General features: G+C 40.1%; 1 protein-coding gene across 1 annotated transcript; it reads left to right on the forward strand.

Moving 5' to 3' along the window:
- Positions 1-61: 61 nt before the first annotated feature.
- rnf150a (ring finger protein 150a) lies at positions 62-18,575 on the forward strand. Its single transcript, XM_040023909.1, has 7 exons — positions 62-791; positions 8,067-8,317; positions 11,142-11,213; positions 11,338-11,420; positions 11,523-11,619; positions 11,729-11,939; positions 15,171-18,575. Exons 1-7 carry the CDS (start codon positions 338-340, stop codon positions 15,302-15,304), a joined length of 1,302 nt encoding a protein of 433 aa, XP_039879843.1. The 5' UTR covers positions 62-337; the 3' UTR covers positions 15,305-18,575.
- The last annotated feature ends 827 nt before the right edge of the window (positions 18,576-19,402 follow it).

Here is a 19,402-nt window from a genome sequence, read left to right on the forward strand (position 1 = left end):
TGACGTCGTGGTCGGTCAGCGGCATCTTGTCCACGCCCAGGGCACGTGCTGATGAGCAGCGAGCCAGTCCTGGGCGAGGAAGGAAAACAGCTGACGGGGAACAACAACACAGAGTCGCCTTCTCCTGCAGGTGGTGGTGTACCGTGGACAAACTCTTTTCACACTTGGCCTGTTCGGGCTGCCGCCTGGCATCCTGGTCGTTATGTGGGTCTGATACATTTCTGAAGCATCTAAAAGAGGGTTTGATGCGAGCTCTGCGTTGAGGAGGAGGTGGAGGAGGACACACGGAGCTCGCCATCCATCCTCCCTCCCAAAAAAGAGCAGCAGCCGCCGCACAATGGCACCGTCCCTCATCCGAGCTTGCCGCAGTCTGGCTCTCTCGACGTGGCTGGTGTCGTTTTGCTTCGTCCACTTGCTGTGCCTGGACTTCACGGTTGCAGAGAAGGAGGAGTGGTACACAGCTTTCGTTAACATCACCTACCTGGACCCCGTCACGTCGCAGGTGAGGACGGAGAAAACCGAGTGCGGTCGGTATGGCGAGCACTCCCCTAAGAAAGAAGCTAGAGGTCTGGTCCTGGTGCCGGCCCTCCTGCAGGACAGACAGGGGTGCGACCCAAACATCAGGTTCCCTCCTGCCCCTCCAAACACCCCTTGGGTGGCGTTGGTAGCCGCGGGGAATTGCACTTACCGGGAGAAAATCCGTAATGTCGCAAACCACAACGCCTCTGCAGTTGTCATATACAACGTGGGCTCCACTAGCGCCAATGACACCATAACAATGTCCCACTCAGGTAAGAGACAGCATGCCAACTCTTTTCCCTAACACTGTCCCAGACTCCTTCAGGCAGAACAGATAATCTACTACAAAATAGTCCCGGCTGTGTTACTGAGCCCTGAAAGCCCACATGCAACTAATCTTCAGCTTATTAAGTCTCCATCCAAGATCAGTGGCTTTCATCCCTGCAGTGAAGCCTGCGAGCTCTTCTGCTTCACTGCAATCACATCAAGCCTAATGTGTTATCAGTGTGTTACACCCGAGGAGCTCCTCGATCAGATATGGCCATATATTTGCCAGATGTGTTATTGGTGGAATACTATTAGGTTGGGATAAATATATATACTGTGTGTTTTATTCCTGAGCTATACTTTTTTATTATCCACAGAAGCATACATAAATGAGGGTGGGTTTCAAACTGTGTGGCATAGAGTCTGCTGTTTTTTTTTATTGTCAACTGCTGATTAAAAACATGGTGGGAAGTGTAGGGGAAACTTTTCCAGCTTCCAAAGTGCTGCATGCCACAAAGAGCTTGAGAACAATGGTCACAGATTGTCCATTTGAACTTCTGCTTCTTCTCGTTGTTTGACACTTTATTCCTCAGATAAATCTTGTTTGGTTACCTCAAAGCATGCTACAAATTCTAGCTAAGAAATAAAACACAATAATCAGCTTCCAGTGCAGATGATGATGGAGTAAAGCTATAAAAACAGTATTTTAAATAAGGTTAATGTCCTTACATATGCTGAAAGTTATTCCCCACATTTTTTGTAAATAAATAAGAAATACTGTGGAAAAGAAAAAATAAGCCCATCTGTGTAAAGGATGACTTTGAGTGGGCTTCACCTGCTGTTCTGAAGAAGCACTCTTCTCTTTAGTCCAGAGGATGGGGCATTCATGTTTTCCTAGAATAATTTCAAATTTCAATTCATCTGACCACAGAACAGTTTTTTCACTTGGCCTCAGTTCATTTTTAACGATCTTTGGTCCACAGAAGACGGCGGTGTTCCTGGATCATGTTCACGCATGGCTTCTTTCTATGACAGAGGTTGTTTAACTTGTGTTTGCAGATGGCACAGTGAACGGTGTGCACAGATAATAATGATGATTCCTGGAAGGGTTTCTGAACCCATAATGATTTCTAGAGTAGAATCATGCCTGTTTGTGATGCCTTGCCGCCCGAGGACCCAAAGATCACGCGCATCCATTGATTTTGAGTTTGAGAATAATTTGATGATCATATGTCCTGTATATTCAAAAAGTCTTCAAGTTATTCATGAAATAAAAGGTTTTAAAATTTTACATTATTTTTAAGTTCTATTCTGGTTGAAACATGGTTTTGTTAGATTTTCAAATCATTGCATTGTTTATATTTACATTTTACACAACATCCCAGCTATGTTGGTTTGGGTTTGTTTTTACCGTCACAGAAGAAGAAGATGAGTACAACTTTCTTTATTATACGTGTATAAACCGAGTTTTAAGTTAGCCATGGCTATTCAATGTTGAAACCGGTCAAACCAGTTTGTTATTGAATGGAGAGTCCCCACTTTGTAAGGTATTTGCATTTAATCAAATAAGACAAGAGCCTCTAGACTCTCAGAAAGTGTAAGACAAGGATAGTCTGACAATCGCTCCTCAGTGTGACACTAAAGAACAGCAAACCAATCTTTTGACTGGTAACGCAGTCAGTACATGCAAAGCAAGCACTTAAAGACTAAAGCGAGTAAATGCAAAATGATCAAATAACACACCCATCACATTTTGATCACATAATCCGTGTAAAAATCTCATGAAAACAACACTTTGTGTTCTTAGAGTCAGGTCTTTCCTCGTTGTTTTGCCAGAAGCGCCGTGTTGATTAATGGTAATTGGACAAACAGGATTGTTTAAATAGCACCCCATGTAGAATAATTTACATGCTAACAGCTTTGTAGAACAATTGTAGTGTATGTTTTTTGTTTATTTTTTTTAATCTACCCCTCAAAGTCACATTGAAAGAGAATCATAGATCTTTAGTTTTACCCACAATCCCTAAAAATCAATAATGTAAGTCAAAGGGAAAATTCCTGCTATTCCTCTCACATTGCAGTTCTTAAATCTTTGGCTGTTGCAGACGACAACACGGTGCCTGAAGGCTGTTTGACAAAAGGATCTGTACAGAAACAGATGTTCAAACTAAAAATGCAAATCATAGTCACAAACACTGATCAGTCCACACAGAAAGGAGATGTACAAAAACTACTTGTAGGCCATGTTGGTGTAAGTTTCACGAGACTTGTATGTCTCATCCTGTGACTTACTCATGTCATTTTATTTTTAAGTTTTGTAAATGAACCTACAAATCACTGATAATGAACATTTAAAACAGCAGAGGACAGGAAATTTATCTGTGAGTGTTTTGTTTCCTTTTGTCACACATGTTGTGTGACTCATACTATGTCGTACCAGGTATGATGTAGGACCCTGGTCTGGATGGACTAGAGGAGCATAGAGATAAAGCTGTGTGAATTAATATTATATCTATATTAATATGTAATTTCAAAACTGCTGCTAGTGCCACAAGACTGTTATTAACTCTCAGATCTCTTTCATCTCCTTAAAAAATGTTTTTGCTTTTTTATTTCCGTACTTTTTTTTCTTCTTTTTTACTGCTTTGGTTCACTCCAACCACCACCATCAGTCTCCTACCAAACAGTGGGATCCAGAACTCATTGGATACCAACATTGGACTACTGCTGCTTCATAGATGTGACTTTTTTTCCCACAGCAAAGTTTTAAGGTTTTACTTTTTTTCAGTCAGCCTGTGTGTTGATGGTATATGACCATTAAACTTCCTCTGCTCCTCCTCTGTTTCTCACAAAGACTCCAGTGTGCAGACCTGGTTTACCTGGAGCATCAGATAAAAGGCACCAATCTATTTTTAACTCTTGCCCTGCTTCCAACCATGACATAAATATAAACTAAGGCATCTTTAAGAGAAAAGAAAAGGCAACAAGGAGAGGTACAGCGATAAAGCTGGTAGAGAGGAAGGAAGGTAATGGAGAGGGCTGTGGCAAAGACACAGGTCCTAATATGTAGAATGGATAATGAAGCTGCTGCCAGAGAAAGAAGGGCAGACCAGAGCCAACACAGCTGGGCTGTAAAATCCACAGCTGCTAGAGGCAGAAACTCGGCATGGCATTATCCAGTTTAAGTCTTTCTTCTCAAGCCTGATGTGTCTAAATGCTTTGTTCAACTTTAAAGAGATAATTTAGGTTTCTGAATAACCCATGTAGAAATTAACTTATTCATTATGTAAACAAGGATTTCTCACTTCTGGAAAATTATTACTGTTGTTTCCAACCATTCAGATCATGGCACATATGAAAAAAAACAAAAAAAACTAACTAGTCGTTCCGAGATGTCCAACATTCATTATCTCATAGGTTCATATGTGCAGAGTTACATAGGTTTGAGCTTCAAACTAGTCTTTTCCCAGTTATCTAGTGGGATTAAGAGAGTGGGACCACATATATTATGGTTGCAAAACACAATACCCTGCTCAGTAGCAGTCATCCACAGGCAGAATGTGAGTTTTGAAAGCTGATTCAGATTCAGTCTTCACAGTCTGTGCTCTCATGTCAGATCTTGCCATCACTGCTCTGGCAGCTTAGCTGCTGAAACACTCCCAAGCTGGCAAATGTGTTGCGTTACTATGACAGAGGGCTACCATATGCTGTCACATCAAAATGACATAATTTTGTCATTTTACTCTTTTTGTCTCTGTGTGTGTTTGAAAATGTGGCTTAAATATGTTTAATGGAACTGCTGTTTTCTGTCAAAGCCACAGCATCTGCTTTGTGTCACAGCTAGTTTTCCTTCAGTCCACTGCTGTTAATAAAGATGTAAATCTATAGTAATCAGTGCCTCAGCGATGTCTACAGGAGGCCTAGATCCTTTTAAAGACATTAACCACACAGCCCGGACAGGCTGGTGCCAACTAAATTAACACCATTCAGTATTAATCCACTCTTTGCTTCCACATTTTGGCCAAGTGGGTCTGAAAGACACAGATCTTTCACTAGTTCAGCCTCAGTCTCCGACATTGCCCTCCTGTTTTTAGAAGCAGCTATTTTTATCTGCTCTCACTGCGTCACTGTGAGCAGAAGAAGGAGATAAGTGTCGAGGCTTAGGGAAACCTTACTTGCCCTGTTATGCCTTTCCTCGTTTCTGTTAGCTATTAAGATTATGCTGCCCGTACACGGTTGTTTAAAGGTCTACAGATTTGGGCAGTTTTATGTTTCAAGTTGTTTACCGTTTAACAAGACGTGGTGCAGTTTTATCTTGTGTTTGCAAAGGCAAATGTTATATCACAGTGACTTTTCCCCTCTACCATATGGTCATGCTTAATAAAACCATAAATCCGCAGGCCGGGAGCGTGTGTCTCTAAGGTTACAGATTGAAAAATAGGCGTAAAAACAGGAAGCATTACGTATGTTATCAGGTAGAGAGAATTACCTTACATTATTGGGGAAGTAAAGCTTAGTTCAAACACCTGTTTAAAAACTTTAAAACTGTCTTCATCCTATGTGAAACTTTTATGAGCGTGAGAAGACTCATAGGGAGAGACTGAGATAAAGAAGTGTGACAGCAAGTGGCCTTTACAGTCTGAACATAACGTTGTGTGCAGCCGGATATTACCATCTGTTTTCAGTCCAAATAAAAGCTTTTGTTTTCTCTCTCATTTTTTTAAAGTATTGTTTGCTTTAGAAACTCCAGCACGAATAAGCTCATTATGAGAAAGCTGCTATCTAATATTTGTGTTTGTGCTAATATTGAAAACACTGCCAGTTGGATGATGAATATAATGCCCAGTTCTTTCAATGCACTTTAAATCCTGATAAATAAATAAAAAAACAACTTTTCCTGTATTTTTGTTTTTATAAGCTTCTTGGCTTGAAACTCACTTTGCTGATCCTGACATAAATCACTAAAACTGTGACTTTTTAATCTTTTGTCGTGTAAAATATAGAAGCTGTTGACTGGGAGTTATTATTATTATTACTCTCATGCTATCTTTGTGATGGATTCATAGCATTTGTGATATTTAAACAGTACTCTGTGTATTTGAGATGCTTGTTGGGATGGCAGTGTGAATAAAGCCACTCTCTCTAGTGACAGATACAAGGTGTGACCCACCATGGGGAGCGTGTCCCTAGAAACTGAGTTCTGCAGTCATTTTGTCCGATGTGTCATTTCCTCATCACACAGGGCAGATAAATGCTGGATTTTCAGAACAGATACAAATGTCCCCATTTCAGACTCTATAAAAGATTGCTTTTAAGTCTGGAATTAGCTAAATATTTTTTATGTAGTATTTAATATTGATCATTCAGAAGGCCGGGCGGCAGGGTCTTGCATGTGCTTCCTGTGCCTGTGTGGGTTCTCTGTGGGTACTCCGGCTTCCTCCTGCAATCCAAACACATGCGCAGGTTTGTTTTAAGTGGCTGTTCTAAAGTGGCCCAATGTCACAAAATTCAAAGTAACATGATTCAGATGAGAAAATTGTGACTTAAAGTAGTAATTAAAATCATAAATGGTTCATTACAACAATTTTAAAATGTAATGTAATTCCCTGTACAACTCAGTACAAGTACTTAAGAATGATGAATGATGTAGCAATGTTACGGCATATGAGTTTCCAGTTTATAAATATGTTCCATGCCTTCAAAATTATAAATGGACTGGTACTTATGTAGGACCTTTATACTCAGGGTGGTTACCTAAACCTCTTCCCACTACAAGCTCATCCACCCAATCATGCGAACATTCATACAGCAATTTTGATCTATGCCTTTTTACTAACACGCACACACTCAAACGCTGTTGTTCAGTATCTTGGTCGTGGATCATGTGAACAGGAGGAGCCGCTCGACCACTGCTGAGCAGCCACCCCGCTAATTACTCTAATTGTAGTTGCGTTAAGAGGCTTATACAAAGCACAATGTCATCTGATACTAAAACCCATAAAAATCAGACATTGTAAATATATCCTTTCTCCCTGAGAGTTTTTCACAAATCACTGCATCACTGCATTCTCGTATATAAAAATCGTGTAAGTGTTTTACAAGAACAGCAAGTAGTTTAAAGACAGAAGAAAACTGTAGAAAAAAAGCAGCTCAAAGTACAATTTAAAGTCTTTCCTTTAATGAGAGATGCTCAGAGCGTCTGTATTACATAATCCTTCATTGTGCACAACAAGCAAATCAACAGATGGTTGCTGGCAGGAAGCCTCCGACACCGAGAGTGAGGCTTTAGTTCATCTGTCCTGTCTAAGCTCCCAGCAGCCTGCTCAAGATTCCTCTTTACTGTAGCACACACCAGTCTGAGTCGGCAGAGTTTTAGCACCTCCTCTGCTCTGAAGCACCGTTTTTAAATGCTCGGGTTGTGGTTGGATGTGTGGCAATTTGCTCAGTAAAATATAAAGTAGTCTAATGATTTGTGGCCTACTCTATGTGCTGTATGCAAATATCTGCTTTTGTTTTATCTGCTCTTAACTAGAAACTATGATTCTTAAAAGTGTGTATAAAGTGTGTATTTTCAACATATAAAAAGTTACATTTATGGCAGTATGTTTCGTACATATAATAAATCATTCTAAATATCACGTTTTTTTTATTATGACCTTGTTATGTGCATTAGGTTATAAGAGTTTAAATAATAACAAAAGTATACTTTTTTGCAAACAAAATAAAATTGTGATCAAAAAACCTTTTCGCTTGATGATTTATTGTTAGATATTTAAATTAATTTTACTAAGCAATGAAATAAGTGCTACACAAGCGCTGTATTTAAATATATACAAATAGCAAAAAATAATAAAAAAAATAATTGTACTCAAAACAAAGTCAAGTATATTAAAATGGATTTCAACCAGATAAATAATAAAATCCTATAATTTCAAACTTCTTAAAGTTTGTTTAAAAAAAAAAAGAACAAAGAAAACGAAAAGAAAAGAAATTTTTTTAGTTCAGTTTTATTTATATAGAGCCAATTCCCAACAACAGTTGCCTCAAGGTGCTTTATATCGTAAGGTAAAGAGCCTACAATAGTACAAAGAAAACAGAGAAAACCCCAACAGTCATTTGACCCCCTATGAGCAAGTATTTTTGTATTAGAAAATAATAAATCAATATTTTAAAAGTAAACATTTTGCACAAGATAAAGAGTTATTTTATTTCCTCACTTGCAGCACTGATTCATCTCCTGAATGTCTCAATTTGTACTTCCTGTGTTGCGTGTTGTGTAGACACAGGCGATGTTGTGGCCATCATGATCCCGGAGCGTAAAGGCCGTGAAATCGTGGCCTTGCTCGAGCAGCGCATCGTGATCTTGTTGCAGATCACTATAGGAACCCGCAACCTGCAGAAGTACGTGAGCAGAACGTCCGTGGTGTTTGTGTCCATCTCCTTCATCGTCCTCATGATCATCTCCCTCGCCTGGCTCGTCTTCTACTACATCCAGAGGTTCCGCTACGCTAATGCACGAGATCGCAACCAGGTATGTCTGTGTGCAGCCGATGTGTTTCTGACGGGGATAGTGTTGCAGCCGTGTGGTGGATTTTCCCATATGGCCCTGCTCCAGTGTGAACGTAAGGAAAGATCCAAAATTAGCCTGACACCTGGCTGAACACGAGCATGGCAGCCCAGTGAACCATCAAACTGTGCAAATACCTGTCTTGTTGGGTTTTTTGCCATCTCTTTATGAATGGGCTGCTCTGACATTGTAGTGACGTCTGTAATGACGATCCATCACCACGGCTGTTATGATAGGGGCCGTGGCTGTGACAACTATTGTTTGTGTATTCAGTTTGAATTATACTGATTAATGTTGTAAAAAGGGTACAGCTGCAATAATGAACAAATCTGCTTTCAATTCATAATGTGAGACAGACTTGGAGCAGTTCAAGCACGACTGTCTGTTATTATAATACAACTCAATGAATCGAGTTTTTGTTTTAATCCAGATTGTGGAAATGGGGTCATTAACAGATGGATGAGTTTATCTATGTGTCATGTATCTATATCTACACTTTAACTAATGACTCCTTTATTCACACATCTGTCGTTTTTATTGCTGAGACTTTTGAAAACGTTTCAAATTCAGTCTGATGTTTACTTGGTGAGATCTTCTGGTTGCTTTTGAGATCTTTAGTCTAGCCTCTTTGCAGCAACATAATTAGTTGAAACATTTTCTGAATCTGTTTTATTGTTATACAAACGCAGACAACCAATCAAGTCAAGTAACATCAAGTGTTTTTCACATGGTCACCTGCCGCTTTATTGGGTACACCTTGCTCGTACAGGTTTGGACACCCTGTTGCCTTCAAAAGCGGGTCCAAACTCTTCCTTTAACAAGGTGCTGTGATTTTGTTCCATGTTGACGAGATAGCATCACATAGTACGAGGAACAGCACGGTTGATCTTAGTTGATTTCATCAAGAAAGATGAAACTTTATCAGCTTTTTATCATTGCAAGCCAATATACACTATTAACCAAGGCTACTGTGTTTTAAAAGACAATTTAAATTCCTGAATTGTTCATATATATATATATATATATATATATATATATATATTAGGGGTGCAACGATATTCGTATCGATATTGAACCGTTCGATACAGTGCTTTCGGTTCGGTACGCATATGTATCGAACAATACAACATTTGTAATTTATTTTATCAACTTTCCTTCTGACGATGCTGTCTGTGTTGAGCGCTCAGTGAATCTGCGTTTGACTACTCCGCCTAGGCTGCACTGTCGAGCGCAGATCCACTGAGCGCTCAACACAGACAGCATAGTCAGAAGGAAGAGCGCAGGGCAAGCTAGCGAGACAGAAGTTAAGCTCTCCTTACAACATGGACCTTCCCCACCCTCATTCAGATCTGGCGTTTGGAATTATTTTGGTTTTCATGTGACGTATGACCCTGAAGGTAAGCGAGTCATGGACTAAAGTAAAACAGTATGTTGGATGTGCCATGCAATGCTCAATTACATGGGTGGGAACTAGTGTGTTAACGCAGTTAGCTCGTTAACGTGTTGGCCGTCTAGCCCCATGCACGGGGCGATCGGCGGTAGCTCGTTAACGGAGATTTGCCGTGTTGTGGCGTTAAGGTCATTTCAACGAGATTAACCTGAAAGCACTAGTGGGAACACAACGAATATGACTGCACATTTACGCCGACATCATCCTAGTGCAAAGACCAAAACAACAAGCATGCTACTAACTTTAGCCGAGTCATTTAGACAGCTGTTAGCACATGATTCTCCTTATGCTGCTGAGAATATAGCCCAGAAGAAGCGGATAGTAGCTTTTATTTTGGAAAGAGACATTTCTCTGTAATAAACTCTCTTTTCCAAAGATGAGTGATTCCTCAATCAGATACAGGGCTCGCAATATCGCTAGCCCGACGTCCTGGGGCTAGCGATTTTTTTCAGTCGGGCTACCAAAATCTATCTCTTCCCTGCCCGTCGGGCTATTGTAGGAAAAATATATGTCAATGCTTTTGCATTCTTTCAGAAATGTAGCTGGGTAATTATGTCATTGGCATCGGTGAGCCACTGTCAATATGTGACATATTGAAATCGCGTTTGAATTTGCGCTTGTTTTTTTGCTTTCACTTTGCAATTGTGCGAACTGTGTATAGAGAGCGACAGCACTGATCTGTGAGTGATGATAATTTGTGCACCAATTCCTCTGACATCGTCTTATTAATCGTTAGCTTACTATGCAAACATGACAAGTGAAATCTCCCGCAGCAAGCTTAAACATGTGAGAGGTTGATCGCGCAGAGAATCGCTGAGCTTATGTGAGTGTGTGTGTAAAAGCAGCAGGATATATATTTCAGTTCTGCTGAGCCAAATAAGACAGGTCAGGGTGAAGAAGTGACAGCCAAAGAAAAGTTTACCACAAAACGGAGAAGTTATGACAAATCAGACTATAAGGCAAAAAGAAAGTGCAGCTTTATGGTTTCATGGACAAAATAATTTCTGTGGCTGCAATATGACGAGCTAAATAACCAGGGCTGCACATAAGTGGTCCGCAGGTGCGCATTCGCTGTCAAAATAAAAAACACGCACAAGGGTTAGGGTTAAATTTAAAAACTGTACTTTTGAGTTAAAATATATATTTATAATTGTAATAAATGACAAATTAAAAAGGCATGAACATTTTTTTGGATCGAAAAAATATCGAACCGTGACACCAAAGTATCGAACCGAACCGAACCGTGAATTTTGTGTATCGTTGCACCCCTAATATATATATATATTTAAATGTTGTTAATAAAGTAATTTTTTTTGTATCTGTGTCTTTTTCATACAGAGGCGTTTGGGAGATGCTGCCAAAAAAGCCATGAGTAAACTTCAGCTACGCACTATCAAAAGAGGAGACAAGGTAACTCAAGTCTAAAAGTACACATACAGCCACAAATGTCTTCTTATCTATGTTTGAATTACATGACATGAATTCGATCATTTTTAAAGAATTTATTGGCCTCTTATTTTCTGTCTTGTTTAAGGAAACAGAGTCGGACTTTGACAACTGTGCAGTTTGTATTGAAGGTTATAAGCCTAATGATGTTGTGAGGATATTACCATGCAGGTAACTTTTATTTATACCTTACATATATATATATTTTCTATGGGGAAAAAAATCACATGCACTGTAATATATGTTTTTTGCACTGCTGTCTTGTTTGGTCAGACATTTCTTCCATAAGCACTGTGTAGACCCGTGGCTCCAAGACCACCGAACGTGTCCCATGTGCAAAATGAACATCCTCAAAGCCCTGGGAATCCCAGTGGGTTGTTTTGCTTTATCACACAGATAAAGTAATAATGTAACTAATCAAACCTTACATAAAGCTTTGACAGTGATAAAGACATTAGGATGCCTCTGATATGTTCCAGTTTAGCGCGGACTGCTCGGATGAGGTTCCTCCAGACTACGAGATGTCTGTCGGAGGTCCGCCTACCAACCCCATTAGTGGAGCGAGCGAAATCACAGTTAACGAGAGCTCGGTAGTGTTGGATCCAGCAGAAAGAGGAATAGACCTGCCGGCACTCCATCCTGAGACAGAGTCAGCGCTTCAGGCGGGGGAGAGCCGTATCTTTGCCAGCAGTGCGTACAGACATTTTTTACTTATAGCAGCCTGTGACAGTGGTGGACAGTACAAACCTGATTCTGAAAAAGTTGGGATTCTGTGTAAAATGTAAATAAAAACAATGCAAAGATTTCCATAAACTCATATTTTAAGAAAAATATTAGCTCATTTTGAATTTGATGGCAGCAACACGTGAAAAAAGTTGGGATGGAGGCAACAAAGTGCTGGAAAAGTAAGTGGTGATAAAAAGAAACGGCTGTAGGAAAAATTAATTAGGTTATTTCAGTTGCACGATTGAGTATAAAAAGAGCATCTTAGAGAGGCTTAGGTTTTTTTTGTGTATGTAATATACGAAAGTACTGATATCTGAGTACTTCCTCCAGGCACATATATTACGCTGAGGAGTTGGGGAAATCCAGTGCTAATTCACACTTACTTTAACACAATTAAGAAAGTCTGTTTTCCAACAGCCTGCCCTTTGTGACGTTTAATGCATCCATGTTTGATTGTTTTCAAATTAAATATACATGAGGTCAGTCCTCCTGTCTAAGATAAAAACAAGAGGAAAAACTCAAGAAAGTCACTAACTAACCTACCTAAACCCTTCATTTCTGTAACATATATAATCACCTAAGGGCTGCGGTGTTGCCACTTTGCAGTTTGTGTTTATGGGTGTGAGTTCATGCAGAAGCTTTTATGTGTTTTTCCGAACATGATCTCTGAAGCCAAACTATTTTACATTTTACCAAAACAGGGAGTGGGGAGTTTAAGTGTTTGTTTTGTAGCAGCATGTTTTTTTAAGCAGCTGTTAAATTGACGAAAAAACAAAGAAGGCGTTTTGTTACTCTTTCTTTATATGATAATAAATCCAATAGTGTTTCACAATTTTTCCTACTTGCAAAGCATAGTATCGTAAACCTGCTGATTTAAGTTTACTTGCACATAACAAGTTAATTGAGAGGTAGTATATCAGTTTGCCAGAGGCACAGATCGTAGTCGAGTGCGATGAGAATGTAAATCGGACCGAATAAATCGTATGTTGCAGCTCGTGCACCAGTGCGCAAACAGATGATGGCACTGACAGGGAGTCAGCACGGGATAAACAAGCTGATCTGCCAGGACTTCTGCTGTAGCGGCTTGGCAGTGATGAAGTGCCAGTCATGTTGCTCTTTACCCTGAGTAATTAGCAGGACTAGTAATGTAGCTATCACTCTTTCCAGTCAGCCATTTAGTGCAGGTAAAAAGACCCTGATTTCTGGACTTCTGTCTTAATGCATTGCTCACGTGCTTATATGAAGACTGAAAACATTGTTAGTTGTTGAACAAACCTGTTTCTGTTTAACATGAAACAAGAGCTTGAGCAAAAGTAATCTGCTTTTTCACATTTGTGTATCTGACATGGATGCCATTCAACCATCACATAAGCACTGAAGCATACTTTGGAACACTCTGTACATGTCCACGATTTCATTATACATGTACAATGACAATGAAGGGCTATTCTATTCTTTTAAAATTCCAGCTTCCCAGCTTCGTTTTCTGCTTCGAAACCCTCTCCACAGTTCAGCAGGAGAGAAGGGAAAAAAACATTTGAGAGCATCATTTGTCTGTATGACAGCACCAGTTGTTTTCTGCACACTTGCATGCAGTTTTTCAAGGTTGGTGGTAGGAAGGTTGCTCAGTCCTCTTTGGTAACATCACACACATCTATGGGTTACACCAACTGTTCATTAATGCAGTTAATTATTAGTATATTATAGTTATACGCCAGTCATATCACACCCCATCACATGCCCCTATCATCTTCTCTTGTCAGTACAAACCGTACAGACTGAAGAAGGCCATTTTTCCCTTGGACTCTGCAGACAAGGGAATCTCTCAGTAGCACTTGGTTAAATCCAGCATTGTGAAAAAGTGAGCAGTGCCTCTCCAGTCCAGGGACCTCATCAGCGCGGGGCATTGGGTAGGCATCGGACTGTGACACCTTGCCTTGTGGTAGTCAACACAGAACCGTATAGAGCCATCTTTCTTTAACACAAGAACTATGGGGCTACAGCAGGCGCTGTGTGAGTCTTCTATCACTTCTATTTTCAGTATTTCAGCCAATTCTTTCTAAACAATTTTTCTCTTATGCTCAGGTAACCTGTAGGGCTGTGAATGCACTGTCATGCCATGGTGCGTTTCAAAATTCAAAATCTGCTCTCTGGGCCTGTGTGAGATGGCCATCGGAAATGGTGGAATTTTGCACCTCCGGGCCCAATTCATCTCTTTCCGTAGCCAGACTCACCAGAGAAGCGGTTTCGGCTTCTTTCCATGCATTGAGGAGGTTGAGGTGATATATCTGTGTGGTTCCTCCCCTGTCTGACCATACCACTTCACGTCTAGGACCCCCACCCTCCGAGTTACCACAAAGGGTCCTTGCCACCTGGCGAGTAACTTTGGGCTGGAAGAAGGTTCTGTGTTAACTACCATATACTCTGCCATGGGGTTGTAACTCCTCCCCACAGTCACCATCGGACGTTGATAAAGGTCATGAACGCATCCTCACACACTGCCCCAACAGGTTATTAAAACCTGGCCAATCTGTCTCCAGAATTAGAGATGCGTCAGGCGTGAACTAACCGCAGCCTTCTCACTATGCATTTTGCCCTTGTATTTAATTTGGAACGGCATTATGGGATATTTGTGTATGTCCTCATGCACACACCTAACCTCCTCCCACTCTGCCTCCAGCAAAGCCCCGGACCTAAACCAGAATTTGGTGGACTATAGCCCGGCGTATAGCCCCTTGGGTTCTTGTCAAGTTGCAGAAAAAAGTTGTTACTGAACAGATGGCAGCCTGATGCCAAGACAGAGCAATGTGACAACAGTGTGACAAAAATGAAGGAGTAATCTAAAACTTGCATTTCCCGCTGGCTTCTAAACAGCTGACACAATTAATGAACTAGCTGCAGCTTAAGAGCCACAGATTTTCCTTTGGAAAAGTGCGAGTAAAAGTAAGCCTTACATGTAACAGATGCCCAAAGCGCCACTCAAAATGGTAATGTTTCTCATGAATTGCAACTTTTCTATATTCATTCAAAGGTGCCTTGTTAGTGTGTTCACAACATGTTTCTGCTGGCTCTAAAAAAAGGTTGAAAAGTCAGTTACTATATGTTTTAGTGGCGATGACATTAGCCAAAAGGATTAAAGACACAGCTGCCTGTGATGTGTCAGTTAATGTATCAACTTGCTCTCTTGCCCTTCAGGTGAGCACCAGCCTCCACTCAGCAGTGATTCAGACACTTCAATCATCGTGGGCATTGAGGTAGGCATGTCTGAATTAGACCTATCCACTGAGCAGGAATGTGATGCCACCAAGTCCAGAGCCAATCAGAGCTGAGACAAATAGCACAAAACTCATAGGACAAGGAGGAAAAAAGCAGGACTGGGTGATCGGGTTGCTCCCCAAGATTATCCAGTGATGAAGTGACCTGGCTGAAGATGAATGTAAATGAGCAATAGCAGCACAAAATACCTGGTTCTTTCTTCACTTGACTAAAAAAACGGATTAATCCCTGCATCTATGGATATTTAGCTCGCTCATTTCCTGATGCCAGGATGGCTAGTCACACCCCTCACCATGTGGTGACCAACATTTTGTACATTCAGTCTTTTCACATCCTGAAACCATCCAAACTACACATACAGTAACTCTGGAGGTGTATGAGCCCTTCACAGTTGTTTGTCCCGAGTGAGACAAACCAAACCTGCTGCCGAAGAAAAAGCAAGGCCTTCTGCACACCATTTTCCAGCTTTAATCAATAGAAAAATACGAGTGGATTCTTTGACTTCCTGGTACAAGATCACTGCCAACAAATCCAGAAGTTGTACTGATATGGCGTGCACCTGCATAGCGCATTAGGAGAGCACCTGAGTGGTTTTCTTCTGATTCTCCAACAGTTGGTGTGACTTTCCACCAGCAGTTCTTCAGCTTCAGACTTGAATGTTAGCTCTGTTGTCGTCGCATGACATTAAGAATTTGGAATATGAAGGCACACAAGCTGTAATTTCAGAATTTCTCAGTGTAATTGTTTTTGTTACTATTTTGTGGTTCTCAGTTTTTAAAACTTTGACTTTACCGACTAAATATTCCTGTCATGGAGAGACAAATGAGCAAACACAAGCTAGATGTTTTTGTCCTCACATCTGACAATCATAGCTTGTCCTAAGCAGTTTGAAGTGATGTCACTCTCTGCCCTGCTGAAACTGCTGCCTGCTGAAACTTCACAACATGTGAAGTAAGGGATCATGTTCTCACTGCTGCTAAACACAGCTGTAGCTGTAGCTATAGCAGTTGTCACTACCAATTTCTCCCACTGTGCACACTTCCCTATACAAGCCTACACAAACCAGCCAATATAAATACGTCAACAAGTGTTTGTGCCAAGCTTGTCCTTTGCATATTAGCCATTGTTATTTGTCATTAAAGTTAATTGCCTTGGCTGACAGGCTGGAACTACACTAAATCTTTTCGTGATTACCACCCTAATAAATAACATCAGGGCAATAAATTATGTCAGTTGAAAAGACTGTGTTAGGTAATAAAGGAGGCAGGGCTCGGGTTCATTCAAGGAATTCTCTGCCCCAAGCATTCTTTTTCTTTGTCCTGGCATGAACAGTTACCAGCATGGAAACATTTACAGTCTTGGAGTGAGTTTACACTAAACTGGCTAGTTTTGCCAAACAGCATCGATGTACCTTTCTCACAGGGTTTTTAGCATGGATCTGCAAAAAAAGTGGAAAGAAATTAACAGCATTTGGAAATGTTAAAAATAAGACAGCTAACTTACTACAGTTTGGAAGCACATGTACAAAAATGGTTCTGAATTTAATATAACTAAATATTTTCATTGAGAAGGCATGTGACAACTTATGGTAAAACATAGCTTCAGTGCTTTAGCCCATGAAAACGTACAAAAATATAGCAACTATAACAGATTCTTTTATATTATTAACAAATGTGTTGTTATAGTGAAGACCCTAAACTCTTCAGTGTTTTGAAACTTTACAATGAGTTTCAGCCACAGTCTGTATATAAAAAATGGACAAACCTCCCCATTTGTGTAAGTGAAGACAGTGCCTTAAACCTGCATTCTTTCTAATGGCCAGCAGGGGGTAAGGGAAATTCTGAATGCTTAAAAGTCTATGAGAAAATGATCCCTTGAGATTGTGCAGCATTGTTGGGTTGCCGGTCAGCTCCTTTCCTTTTCCTTTTCCTCCATTTCTTACTTCCAGCTCGAGGCTCCAAAACAGGACTCAAACCAGCGGGTTACATCATAGCAGTCATGTCCATCATTTATATACAGACTATGGTTTGAGCTCATTGTCTTACAGTTGATTTGCTCTCACTGCTCTCAGAGGATCATTTGTTTTCGGAAAATCTCTCCTCAGTCTAGACTACCTGCCCAGAGCCAAAAAAATGACACAAAAAATTATTCTATCAGGATCAGATGAAGACCAAGACTGAAGTTTATTGTGTTCTGTTTACTTGATTCTGCTGCCACCAAGTGGTCAAAATTCTGAAATTATTGTTATGATTATGAAATAATTATTTTCAGCATTTTATCAATAAACTTGTTTTCCTTATCCCAAATTCAACACTACTCTAAAAAGACTGTTTTTGAAAAAAGAATGTAGCTAACTCAGCATGGGCTCCAGAGTGGAAGCTGACTGTTAATGCAATTACATTTATTGTTTTGTTGTTGTTGTTTTTTCATCTAGTTTTTTTTTTTTTTTTTTTTTAGATTAATTGCTTTTTAAAGAAGGTCTCGTAAATGTACAAATAGCCGAATTTAAAGCTCATTTGGGTCCATTTCCTCTCACATTCCTGCAGCCATGCACACTGAAGAAGCGCAAACCCACCGATATAGTCATTGGAGCCATCGGGCTCTAACTGCTGGTTCTCTCTTTAGTCATTTCCAAGAGCTCCTGCAGCTGACTCTATTATTTAAGGCATATGGTCAAACTCATTCTTGCTTTGGTCAGTCAATATCTGTATGTGCAAATATCTAAGTTTCAGAAATAACTGGTGTTAGGAGGCTTATATTGTAATTCTTTATTTGATAGCTATGATCACTACACTCTAGTAAAAGTTAAAATATTCAGGTTGTGTCTGCAGTTTTTCATTTTGATATAACACCTGCAGGTGTAAGCTTGACAGTTTTTAAGTTTCCTCGCTTAACTGGAAGATTTCACAAATTTCCATTTTTATAAGCACTTATATAATAAAATTAAATCAGACTTTTAAGTCATCTGACAGACTGCATTTCTTTTGTGTTGAGGACATGAAGGTTAACAAAGATCCTGATTTTCACTAGAGACATAGCAGCTGAAATCTCAGCCTACTGGGATCGTTAATCCCCTCATGCTACATGAGCTCAGGCTAAAAATCGAACAGCACAATACAAAGGCATACCCAAAAGTTGTTTGTTTTACCCTCTGATATTTTAAACTCTTGGATTTTCTTTTCTATCATCATGTCTCTAAGGCTTCCATCTAATTGTTTGCTTAGTTGGTACAATGACAAAGTAAAGCAAAGTGCATTTATTTACAGTGCTACATGGCTGGGCTTTGGTTGTGTTGCCAAGTTCAAAAATAAAAAATAAAAACAAGGTTTTCCGCAGTTTAAGGCCTTTTTGTTACAGAGCAACTTAAACTGCGTGATGAAGGTCTCTCAGTTTTGTCTGTTTACAACATTTTACTAACAACTTTCTCTGGGGAATAAATGAACTCAAACACCGAAGACATGTCAGCTTATTTCATCTAATAAGAGTTTGTGTCCTGATGAAGAAAACAACACCAGTGTCCCTAACAGTAACTGTAACTTCAACATTGTTTAACGCACTACCTTTATTACTTATTTAAATAATTTCCAACATGTTTTCTGGAAAGAAAAAAATGTAATTGCAACAATTTTTGGGGAAAACATAAAGCTCCTCTTAAACTTTATGTGAAAGTGGTTAGTGTCAATAGAAACTAGTTAAATGGCATTTGTATAGCGCTTTACTAGTCCCTAAGGACCCCAAAGCACTTTACACACCCAGTCATCCACCCATTCACACACACACTGGTGATGGCAAGCTACATTCAGCTACATGCACTGACAGAGGCGAGGCTGCCGGACACTGGCGCCACCGGGCCCTCTGACCACCACCAGTAGGCAACGGGTCAAGTGTCTTGCCCAAGGACACAACGACCGAGACTGTCGGAGCCGGGGCTCGAACCGGCAACCTTCCGATTACAAGGCGAACTCCCAACTCTTGAGCCACGATCGCCCCACCCAGTTACCCTGCCTTAAAGAGACATTTTCTTTTTTCACCACCTGCCACATTTTAAAAATCAAAATCAAACTACATTGAACAACAAACTTACATATTTTACATAAAAAATAGTTTCATTAATGATGCATGTAATATAAATAATATGTAGTTTAGTTTAT

The sequence above is a fragment of the Simochromis diagramma genome, unplaced genomic scaffold, assembly GCF_900408965.1.
Source record: "Simochromis diagramma unplaced genomic scaffold, fSimDia1.1 OVJJ01000302.1, whole genome shotgun sequence".
NCBI lineage: Eukaryota > Metazoa > Chordata > Actinopteri > Cichliformes > Cichlidae > Simochromis > Simochromis diagramma.

What these genes read in the sequence shown, in the direction of transcription:
- rnf150a (XM_040023909.1), top strand. Translation starts at nt 338, where the DNA reads ATGGCACCGTCCCTCATCCGAGCTTGCCGCAGTCTGGCTCTCTCGACG. An exon ending in CATAACAATGTCCCACTCAG is followed by an intron (nt 792 to 8,066) that starts GTAAGAGACAGC and finishes CGTGTTGTGTAG; the next exon opens with ACACAGGCGATGTTGTGGCC. An exon ending in TCAAAGCCCTGGGAATCCCA is followed by an intron (nt 11,620 to 11,728) that starts GTGGGTTGTTTT and finishes GATATGTTCCAG; the next exon opens with TTTAGCGCGGACTGCTCGGA.